Source organism: Peromyscus leucopus, chromosome 22, assembly GCF_004664715.2.
Source record: "Peromyscus leucopus breed LL Stock chromosome 22, UCI_PerLeu_2.1, whole genome shotgun sequence".
In the NCBI taxonomy this organism is placed as follows: Eukaryota; Metazoa; Chordata; class Mammalia; order Rodentia; family Cricetidae; genus Peromyscus; species Peromyscus leucopus.
Window position 1 is genome coordinate 22,110,515 of NC_051081.1, and position 12,213 is coordinate 22,122,727.

The 12,213-nt window shown below is 46.4% G+C and overlaps 1 protein-coding gene across 1 annotated transcript in view; it reads right to left on the reverse strand.

Annotated features, from left to right (window-relative positions):
- Positions 1-479: 479 nt before the first annotated feature.
- Eml4 (EMAP like 4) overlaps positions 480-12,213 on the reverse strand; it is a 133,172-nt gene continuing 121,438 nt past the window's right edge. Inside the window, 5 exon segments of the mRNA XM_028892467.2 lie at positions 480-2,711; positions 2,714-2,954; positions 3,363-3,493; positions 5,949-6,047; positions 6,544-6,631. Of these exon segments, the coding sequence (XP_028748300.1) occupies positions 2,500-2,711; positions 2,714-2,954; positions 3,363-3,493; positions 5,949-6,047; positions 6,544-6,631 (771 nt within the window). The 3' untranslated portion in view covers positions 480-2,499.

Consider the following 12,213-nt stretch of genomic DNA (forward strand, 5'->3'; position numbering starts at 1 on the left):
GGCCGGGGTGTGGAGGATGTGCTGCTGAGGCACAGGGGGAAAGCGGGGGATGCCAGCTGGTTGAGTACGGCCCTTCAAAAGTCCACCACCAGGAGGCGCCCGGGCCAGGAGGGTAACAGGACCGCCAGCCCAGCCAGAGTCAGACACTGGAGCCAAATTCACAGCGGGAAACCACCGGAAGCTGCACTGTTCCCTGTTATTGGGGTTCCATCAGAACAACGTCCTCTACTGACAGGAGGCTTTCTGCTACCAGGAGTGTGTCCACAACAGCACTGTTCTACCTCCTAAAGTCTGGACCATCACAGAGAGTGCCAGGATAAACCACGTAAAGAACACGGAAAAAAGACAAAACACAACTGAGGTGGTGGAGCCTGCCTATAATAACTGTGAAGGCTGAGGCAGGAGGATTCCCACAATTTCAAGGCCAGCAAGACTGTCTCTGACGACCACCAACCACCAACCAAAGAAGGCAAGGGAAACGTTTTGGTTATCTTCGTTTTTAATCTTAAATTTTCTGCCATGACACCGGAATGCATGATAGAAATGGCTCATCTTCACATGAAACACTTGGGTTCATTTTCATTCACAAGTTTTTCTAAAAACAAAACAACATTACAATTTCATAATCCCACATCCTGCCAGCCACTATCACAGATCTGACATGAAACAGTAGTCGCCAGCACGAGGGGCTGGCACGCTTTTCTGCGCATGAGTAGTGTCTTTGGAAACTACCACCCAAGAGTATCATGATTATAAATCTCATTGTACATGGCAACCCCAAAGGTGACAGATGTCCCCAAAGTCCCTGTTTGTGGAGAGCCGCATCCTCCAGGCACTGAAAGAAATGTACTTTCCTTGTGTCCTTTTTGCAAGGACCTGATTTCATCGCCACTGCTGACTGGTGGACCGAGATGCCTGAAGCTGTGCTCCCTCAGAACTGGGTACAGACCGAACTGAAAGTCAGGTGGCTTAGACCCTCTTCTTTGGAAGAGAGCTACTTTGAGGTGTTTTTTTCCCTTAATTAAAAAACTGTTGTAAACAAAGGAGAGAGAGCACACGGACATACACCTAGACAGAGACTTCCACTGTGAACATTTGATGCGTGCACCGTATCTAGAGATACACAGGTCTCCACTTGTCCCCACACACCCTTCCATACAGCGTGGGAACCTGAGTGTCCTAGTGTCCTTGGAGTTCCCTGGAGCGCTCCTATTTCCGAACAATGGCTACCTGATATGTGTTAACTCCTGAGAAGACAGAGGGAATGACAGTTCCGATGCACTTTGGAATGGCACAATCACGGAAACGCCTGCAAACTTAAGACTTCTCTAAACACACTCCAACAAAAAGTATGGAAACAATGTAGCAAGGTAAAAAAAATAAACAGTTTTTTGTAATCGAAGTATAAACAAACATAGGAAATGCACACTTGTCATTGAGTAGGAAACATACTTAAGAAAAATAGTTATCTGACAAAACTTGAAAAAAGCCCTCCCCCACGCCTACCAACCCGTGCACTGCCCAGACCAAAGCCACCACCCGAGGGCTGCAAGGCTCACAGGAGAAGGACATCTGCAGGGGCCCCTGTGAAGCAGTACTGTGACTGTCACCCTTCCGTAAAAAAGACATCCCTCGGTGTGGTAAGTCTGTATAAAAATGACAACTGAATTTCAAGCACCAATTCAACCGTTTAGACTACTGTGTTGATACTTCTACCGAGGGAACAGAGTGCCGAAGGCTAGCGAAGGTTAGCAGGTCATCATTACAGTTCATCTTTTAAAGGCATGTGGTTTCTTTCCCGTTCCCTCGAATGCCAAACGTGAGAGAATGTTTAGACCAGTAAAGGATTCCTCGGAGAACCCACCACCTCTCAGAATCATGGTTTACTATACATGAAAAGCTCTTCACAAAGCAATGCTTGCTCCTAGGATAAAGTATCTGTCCACAGAAACTGAGGGCTGCCCCCCGTGATAACTTGGAGAAGGCATCACCTCGAGCAGCCTCAGGAGCACATCCGGACATGGACTGGTAGTGTAAGAGAATGCAGTATGACGTGATAAAGGCAACACCACCACACTTGGCAATACTCGGTTTTCCTGAACTGAAAAGGTCCTGTTAGATACTGGAGTGGGACGGTATCACAGGAAGATCACTTTTCTGCATCAAGAAAAAGGGGCAGTTTGAGCCGGTGGCCACGCAGTGGAGTTTGCAATGCCTCTGTCTGTGCTGAGGAGATGGCCTTCCGAGAAGGGCTTATTTCCATGGTGTAACTGTGGTTCTGTGTCCAGTACTCACTCCACACACGGTGAGCTCCTAGACACACTCACCTGTGGACCTCCCCCGGTAGTTGAGTTTGCTGTGTCTCCCAGATGGCAGTTCAGACTACTGAAGAACACTGGATCACATGGCACACAAACCTCCATCCAGTGAGTCCCCATCACTGCTGGCTGACCTGACCCCATCGCCACAGGCAGCTGAAGGAGGACAGGAGCCGGGGTTTTAGCATAGGGGTGGTGTGCCTTGCTGGTCCTCAGGCAGGTCGGCCGCTCCCTGCTTCTCGCCTAACTCACTGGCAGGCTCCTCATCAATCACGGCCCCGAGGTCTTCGCTGCCCCCCTCACTCTGCTCCTCGCCGCCGCCGGGCTCCACAGTCTGCTCCAGGCTGTTCTCCAGGAGCGTGGGCGAGCTGCTGATCCTGCTTTCTTCCTCGCCGTCTCAGTCAGTGGCTGGGGAGGAAGGTGACACGGCCTGGCACTGTCCGCGCAGGAGGCAGGCGCTTTGGTGAGACTGCCGTCTGGGATGACCTCGTTCTGAGGTAAAGGTAACTTTTCCACAAGCTTCCACTGAATGATGCTCATATCTTTCCCCCCAGTTGAAATTAGGTGACTGTCATTATGGGTAAAACTGACGTTGGTCACGTGGCTGCTGTGCGCACTGTACTTGTGACTGGGAGCCTATAAAATAAATCAGACAGGAAAATGAAATCCATTCTTTACATGCCTGCTTAGAGCAATGGAGAGCACTAGGGAGACAAGTGAATTCAATGAAAACAGGTTAATCTAATTGACATCCAAGTCACAAGCCCTCAGACCTACGAATAAAACCAGTAGGTTTTCTTTTCCCGTTTCTTTATATAAAGAGGGAACGAGAGCCTGGGATGGCAGCACACTCCTGTAAAGGCAGTACCTGGGAGTCAAGGCCAACAGACCCTGTCTCAGAAAGAACATAGGACAGGGCACCATCAACTGTCCACCCCCGAGTGTGAGCAGGGCTGTGCAGCACCCCACCAAGACAGCTGCTACCCCAACAGTTCGCTCTACCCACAAGTAGGTCAGCCCAGGTTTCTGGTGAGCTGAGCTAACCTTGGCCTTGGAGCAGGGATACTGAAACAGATGAACTTTACAGAAATCATCGGCCACAGCTATCACCCTGCGATTGTGGGACCGCACCAGTGCGTTGATGTCCGTCCCATCGGATCCTTCTGGCCAGACACCTGGAGAGAAAGAGGTGTGGGAAATTAGCCTGATGTTAAATAACTGACCCAAAAAATAAGTAACATCCACCCAAGACCTCAGGCCAGGAAGCAACGGGTGGTGCTAAGCAACTAGCCCTGCCTTTTAAAGTTTCGGTGAGAGGAAACCTTAGCTGTTCCTTGTAGAGAAGAGCAGAGCAGTCACCGTCAGCAGAGGGACTATATGCTCCCTCAGGGAGAGGCCTTAAAAACAATGTGCTTATGAAGTGCCAGGTCATACATCGGGCTAGTGTGTATCCCACAGAATTTTCCTGTTTTCAAAAAGAAGATACACCAAACGTGCTTAGCAAGTTATTCTGCGGCACAGTGATCATGGTCAAAGTAATTAGACAAACTCCTGTTAGACCAGACTGAATGTGGAACGTGTAGGTTGAAGTGTTGACCTCCCATGGCTGAATCCTACACCGGAGAACTTCTTTCTTAATGTGTATGAGTGTTTGCTTGCACATGTATATGCACACCACATGTGTGCCTAGTGACCACAGAAGTCAGAAGCGGGCACCTGATCCCCTGAAACAGGACTACCATTGTGAGCCACGGGGGTGCTTGGGAATCAAACCTGATCTACCTTTCCACCTGAGAACAAATACACTTTGGGGGAAGAGGGTAGGTTTGTTAAAAATATTGTGTGTGACATCCATGTGGGTGTGCCGGGACACGCGAAGCCAGAGGAGGATGCTGGGAGTTTTCTGTATTGCTCTCTGCCTCCAGGGCCAGTCTTCGGTTGGGGGATGGTGCAGCTGTTAAGCGCTTGCTGCCTTTGCAGAAGAGCCAGGTTCGGGCCCTATTCCCGCACGGTGGCGCACAGCGGCTCACAACCATCCTTCCCTCCATTCAACCAGATTCAATCAATGGCGTCTGGCCCCAACAGCAAGCACGTGGCACACTTAACACACACACAAGCAAAACACTCTATACATAAATTAAATCTTTACAGAAAAAATAGTCTTTCATGGAACTGAAAGCTCATTGTTTTGGCTAGAACAGCTTGCCAGCAAGCTCCCAGGATCTGCCTGTGCTGGCCCCACAAAGTTGGGGTTACAGGCATGTTTATCCATACCCAGGTTTTCAGGTGGGTGCTGGAAATTCAAACTCAGGTCTTCATGCCTGCACCCACGGACCTGCCTCCTCAGCTCCATCTATATGATTTGAAACAGGTCTCTTACTAACCCCGGAGCTCAGATTCAGGCAGGCTGGCCGCCAATGACCTTCAGGGACCCAGCTGTTCCCGCCTCTCCAGTGATGGGACTGCAGGTTCATGGTGGCTGCAACTCTGAACTTGGCAAACCTTTGCCAAAGAAGCCATCTCCTCAGCCCTAGAACCCCCAAATTCTATCTTTAAAACACCTTACTATTTTAACAGACGGCACCAGGACAACGGGTGGGGTGGGGGGAGCGTTGGCAAGGACACTAAGTAACTAATTCTCACACACACTACCAGTAGAATTACAGGGCACATTCATACAGCAGGAGTTCCTCAAAACCCACAGGACCCAGCCATGCCACTCTGGAGTGTGCACCACGAGAAATGAACTACTAGCCGAAGAGCAATGAACAGAATGCAGGCTATGCCATTCACACAAAGGGATCAGAGCTGTAGGAACGACTGGGACCCGACTCTTCCTACTGTGCCCAGTGAGAAAAGCCCCTGTCACTGGACAGTTGTGTGTCCGCTTACATGAACTCTCCAGGACAGGAGCCCAACAGAAAGCAGAGGATGCAGTGTTGCTGCTGCGGCGGCGACGGCGACCCTTTAATACAGTCGCTCATGTCATGCTGACCCCGAACCATTGCTACTTCATAACTAATGTTGCTACTGTTTTGTAATGTAAATCTCTGGTATGCGGCCCCTGTGAAAGGGTCCTTCGATCCACTAGGATAGCGGTAGAGATGGGTAGTGACTAATGGTAAAGAGTGTCTTTGGGGGTGAGGAAAATGTTGCAAGATCAGAGCATGATAAACTTTATGATTGTGGGTATAGGAAGACCACAGATTTGTATACTTTAGGTAAACTGTACAAGATGTAAATGAGATCAATAAAGTTTTTAAAAAATGTCTTTAGTAATATGAAAGCTTCAAATCCCCTTAGGAAACACCAGAAGGAAATTTACCCTGTGTCAATTCCTTTTTTTTTTTTTTTGAGACCAAAGCTGTGGGGTTCTGCAGAAAAATCTCATATTGATTCAATCAGTGCATTTAACTTTTCTGAATCTGAAACTAAGGGTCTTACTACAAGTAGTCTTGGCAGGCCTCGAACTCTGAGAGGTACACCCACCTTTCTACCTTCCAAATGCTAAGGGTTAAAGGTGTGTGCCACCATGCCTGGCTAACATTTTCCATTTATCGATTTACCTGGTAAACACGGTGTATAAAAAGCTCACACGTACACTTTCCACATTAACTGTGATGTTCTTACCAAAGACTTGGAAGCCCAGCACACAGGTGTACGTCGTCCAGTCGATGTCCTTACAATCTGACCGGTTCCTGATCAGTTTGCAGCCATTCTCAATGTCCCCTTTAGAAATTTAGAAACAGGGAGTGTAATCATAGTGCTGTATACATGTGTACAAATGTATTTCAAAGTGCATCTTGATTCAAACTAGTCACATTTACTTGTATTTATAATCCATATACTGAAAGACATTTGAAAAAGAAAAGATAGTGTGTAACAGAACCTTACAGAATTACAAAGTGTTTCCATTGGATGCTTTACTCTTTTCTCTGGAAGCATAAAGGCTCACCCTAACACTCTCCTTGCCTCCAGGAAAAGTTGTTAAATGAAACCATTCAGAGCTGCAACAGTTTCACAGAAAAATCTCTGATAGCAACATCTACCATCAGTTCTGCACCATTAAAGGAATGCACTGCTTTCTTGGAGAACGGAGCTGCACACGAGCCCCACGACTTTGGATGCTGCTAAGTTAGAGGCAGCACACACTCTTCACCATTCGCCTTTGTAGCAGCTCTGCCTGACAAACGTGTCTGAGCCCATAGATGATGCTCATACTTACAGTACAGTATCTCGTAGTCGCCCGAGTTAGACATTATATGCTTATTGTCTGGGGACCAGTCAAGGTGTGTGATGTAGCTAGAATGTCCCTAAGGAAAGATCAATAAAGAAAGCATTTAGAGTTTTGAATGACAGTGCTTTCTTAGTGCCCATGTACCAGGACTCCTCAGAGATGGGGCAGCATCAGAGCCTATGGAGCCAAAGGTTCTTCAGTTCTTTTACCCTGTCCTGTTAGCAGGCGAGTATGCAGGCAGACACTGGTGTGTGAAGAGACCAGTAACACAGTTTGGGCAGGGCAGTGGCATTCTCGGGGCTGTACACAACAGAACACTATAAAGTGCTCTGAACCTGGGTGACACCTGCTGGCTCTATCTACACACCAGAACAAGTAGGTACACCTCTCTAGAGAATTCCATCTCAGAGAACACCATGCACTCTCCGGCCTGTCTCTAACTCACTCCCCACATGGCCCTATTGGAGTGACACCAGTTTTGAGAAGAAGTTTCTGTTACAGATTATGCACATTAAAGTTTTCCTGGGCTGTGTATGGTCCCTATAAATAGTCAGAATGGAACTCTCCTAGGCAAATTCCTATCTTCAAAGAATGTTCTGGGTAGGGGAAAGTGATCCAACATTGCATTCCTGCAAAACAGCTGGACCCAAGTTAATCATCCGATTCTTCAAAACTTTCCTTAAATAGGAAAAATGATCTTTTGCTTAGCTTTTATTAACACTGGAAATTAAAACAACAAAACTACCAAATGCTTAACTGTTAGTTTGACATGTAAGCATTTGATGTTTCCCAATAAACCACTTCAGGTATGTCCTGCGGACCTTAGGTTTTTCAAAGCTGACAGACACACACTCACTTGTTTCATATAGCCTAATTTTGTACTTTTGGAATTAAAAACCTCTTGCTTACACTGTTTGAAGTTAATAAACTCAATGTGTCTCAGCTACAGTTTCTAATGACTCACAAGCTTCTTGATTATTCCAGTCTCCTGAAGCCCAATTAAATGTGTCCCTAACTCTTTCTGGACCCACAACCTTCCTCATAGCACTGAAGGTCCATATATGTTTATTATATGTTTACGCGAACTGAACTGTGGGAGTTTGGGAATTAAGAAGTTTTCTGAATACTAGAGACTGGGTATGTTGGAAAACAGTCGGGAATCACCTATAGTTGAGAACATTAGCAACAAGAGAACAATGTTTCAAGCCAGAAAGGCATGCAGGGTCACTAGGTACTTCTGAGTGTGCATGAGGGTATGCCAACACGTTGACAGATGAGTCTCATGTCTGGCTCAGCTGTCCAGAGGTTACGCAAAGTAATCATGGCAATGCACACTCCTCTAAGTGTTTATCCTAACACTGATGTTCTCTGCATATTACCCGAATCTCTCAGAAGAGCATGAAAAGCATTATTATGTCTATGTAAGACTTAACTCACACAACAGTGGACACAGAATGTGTTCAGAAGGCCAGTCAATGCAAATTGTTCTGAAAGACCTATGGGGGGGGGGGAGTTTTTGACTCATGTTGGAAAACAGAATGACTATTTCCCCGATACCAATGTCAACAAGATGAGCAGCGATGGAATGCAATGGTTGGGATAGGAGGGTCTGTGAGGTCATACCCACCCAGAAGCTATGATAGTGTCCTTCCCCTCCCAAGTTACAGACTCGGGGACAGGACAGGCTGAACGCCCCTGCTCTGAAAGCCTGAAACCCGAGTGCTGACGAGATTCCAAAGGCCTTGGATTTTGGAGCATTTTCGATTTGATGCTCATGTGGGTGATATCTATGTAGATATCCTCAAATCCAAAACCCTTCTGAGCCCACGTACTTCATGTAAGATATTCAACCTGTGCACACACAGAGTGGGGAATAATGTCAGGCTTCACCTCAAGGGACAAGCATAATGGTACAGGATTGTTTTATACCCGGAGAAGAAATTCTAAAACAGAATTCCAGGCCAGCACCTCCATCACTGTCACTTGACAACCGAAAGCTACAACCACAATGCTAATCACAAGGGAAGATGATGAAGACCACCCTGAGAAAAACCATGACCCTCCAGGTAGGGCACTGTATGGAAGGCTGCCTGTGTATCAGTGATTGGCAACTGATTTAAAATTACATGGGAACAAAACAAAAACATTCCAAAACCTAGTTTCCCCCTCTCTACCCCAGACAGGGTTTCTCTGTGTAATAGTCTTGGCTGTCCTGGAACTCACTCTGCAGACCAGGCTGGTCTCAAACTCAGAGATCTGCTGGGATTAAAGTCATGAGCCACTACTGCCCGGCAATACCACTAATTTTTAAAGTTAGCAGAGTACTATATATAACCTGATATAGAAATATCAAAGCATATCATTCTGTTGAAAACTGAGTTAGTTTTATGGTTTATTTTCTTTGAGATTTCTAGGAAGTTTCGACCAATTGGGACACAAAACCAAGGAAAACATTCAATGGTCCACAATATAAAGAATTAAATAAAACTTAAAAAAATTGTCCTTTGAAAGAGAAAAGGAATTCTGTTGAACGACTTCCGGTGTAAGAACCACTCATATTATGTTTCTGGGATGACAAGCATTGTGTGGTCAGGGTTAAGAATGGGAGAGAAGAGGAAACCAGAGACTGAACTGTCATATCCCAGCTTTTAAGGTCTGACCTGACACCTGGGAACCCAGTTCTTCTCACAGGGAGACTAGCTCACTCAAGCACTTCGGGGTGGGGTGTGTGAAGGTTAGGGTGGTCGGAACAGGGACTGTGATAAATGAGTTACTGCTGTCGTTTCTCACTCTGTGAAGACAGATGACATGGAGCTGCACAGCTGGGCCATCTTCAATCCTTTTATATGCCAGAATTCTCCAGTTTAGAGGCCAGTCCTCTAGTCCTTTTGAGACCAGACTTAACATCTCAACGAGCACTTAGAAGAGGGACTAACTAGTATCAGAGTTGAGAATTCATGGAGAAATATTGGAACAAGATGTTAAGCAGATAAGGAGTACTTCAGGAAGAGTATGAGCGACATTTGGGGTCAATTAAATCAAGCCAGGTGGGACAGTTCAGACAGGCTGGGCTTTGGGGCTAGAGCTTGTCTCCCACCCACGCTAGAAAGCGAAGAGTATGACTGAAGGTCACCGAGGAGCCTGGGAATTAAAGCTCAAGGCTAAAGTCCCTACCAACAGGAAGTAGCAGAGAAGGGAGGGCCACAGTGGCTGCCCATCAGTGTCCTCAGAGTTACCGTGCCTGTGGTAAACTAGCATTTGATGGACCAGCTTTGGAAGAATGTGGGTGATTTCAGTGCACGTCTGAAAATGGATCCATCATTGGGGTCCCTTGAACCAGCCTGCTGCCTTCTATTAGGGAGCCCTGCTTTGCATTCTCATGTAGCCCCACCTTCTGAAATAACATTTTCATATATAGACACCACAAAGAGGAGCAGATTGCAACTACTCAGAACTGGTTATAATCTACTACAAGGGCGCTTCCTAAAGCTCTAGCCTCAGTCTCTTTCTCCAGCTACACTAGTCACTTAATGTTGACCAATATGCTAGGTCTCAGGCAGTCCAACAAGCAGTCCATATTCCCAGAAATGAGCTCAAGATGGACTACAGAAGGATTTCTGGCAGACAGATAAAACGCCAGCATTCATTCTGCCAAAAGGAGTCATTTCTCTTATCTACCAAAGCCCACGCCTGGCCCCAGGCTCCCTCAGTCCCTACTCCCAAGCACCTGTCACACAGGCGAGCGAGCACCTGGCCCTTCTTCCCTCAGATCCCCGCTCTCTATGCCCACTGGTCATTCTCTCACTCTCCCCTCTCTCGGTATCTCCACCATTCTCCCGTTCTGCTGACTTTCTTGCTTTCCCTAGTCCTGCCACAGCCAGTCCGCTCGTGCTCTCTAAAGCACAATTCAAACTTTCCCTTGGCCCTACTATGGACCAGCCATTTCAGGGGTTTCTTCCCCACACTCCTTTGCATAAGATCAGGCAAATGACTGCAAGTATGGAGCAGCAATTGCATTTGAATTCTGAGCTTTGGTTGTCCATTTTAATAGAGACCACAGTTCTACGAAAGATGAACTTCTAAAATCTCCAATTTGATGAATGTAAGATTCAGAAAAGTTAATTAACTTGCCTAAAGTCACAAAATTAGTAGGTGGTAGAGCCAGCAATGCCCAGTTTGTCCTCTCTAATAGCAGACAATAGATAAAAGCAACTGTGGGAGCCAACAGAGGTTTCCTAGTGAGATCTGAGCTTGCTTTACCAGCAGGGCTGCATAAGGGGATGACTGGACCTGGTCTGGGTACCAGGTGTTTGGAAGGGGATGCACTTGGGTGTATCTACCAAGGGGGAGGTCTTTTGCCTTGCCCTTGGCATTGTTATAAAAGACCCTTTTGAATAAAGTTCTGGGCTGTTGGGTATTGACCCAGGTCCTCCCAAAGCGATCCTGTGTTTCTATCTTTCTTCTCATTGGCTAGACTTATCACTCTATCTCCAAGTTTCTTATTCCTCCCTCCTCCTAATAGGGACCCTTTAAAAGGTGGGAGCAGGTCCCCCACAAGCAACAGAGACTCTAAGAGAAGTGACAGCAACAAGCCCAGCACAAGGACAGAAGACAACTGAGCCAAGCAGAGAGGCCTTTTGTCACAGCCGCAAACAGTTCACGAGCAGCTCTCCATTATACTTCTAAGTATTCATTAAAGAGAAAAGCTGCCGGGCAGCGGCGGTGGCGCACACCTTTAATCCCAGCACTTGGGAGGCAGAAGCAGGCGGATCTCTGTGAGTTCAAGGCCCACCAGGGATACAGAGTGAGATCCAGGAAAGGTGCAAAGCTACACAGAGAAACCCTGTCTCAAAACAAACAAACCCCTCGAGTTCCAGGGGATCTGACACCTTCACTTCAATGAACATAAAATAAAGTCAAATAAAATATCTTTTTCAAGATAATTTAGAGTTGGGCCAGTGAGATGGCTCAGTGGGTATGTAGGAGCTTGCCCTGCAAGCCAGACAACCTGTGTTCCTGCACTAGACCCATGCAAAGCTGCCCTCTGCCCTCCACATGTACACTACAGCACATGCACTCACACATGCAAGTCCTGTGCATAATAATAAATAAAACAAATTGAGGCCCACTAGGGTAAACTTCAGTAATCTAAAAAAATTCTTATGGTGAAGTCCTTTCTTCTTTCTTTGTGCATGTGTGCATACACTGGTTTTAGTGTATGGCAAAAAAAAAAAAAAAAAAAAAAAAAACACCACACAGAGCAGCAACAAACAAATCTCTCTTTTCAAACACTGTTTTTGCTCATATAAGTTCAACATTCCTGTTTTCTTTTCTGAGAGTCTCATTATGTAGACCTGGCTCGTCTCGAACTTGTGACCAATGCTCTTGCCTCTGCCTCCAGAGTGCTAAGATTACAGGTCTATGGCTACCAAGCTTGGCCAAACTGAAAACTCTTAATGTGAATTTTCAAAGTGCTTCAAAATCTAAGACTTTATTATCTCATAGGACAGGTGGGTCAAAACACAAGTGTAATAAACATCCTGTAAAATTACCCACCGGGCTATATATGTATAAGAAACAAATGAGCTTAGGGTTTTTACTTCAATCTTGGCCCCAAGATCTCTTATTCCCAAAGTCAGAAAGCTGACATCTGAAACA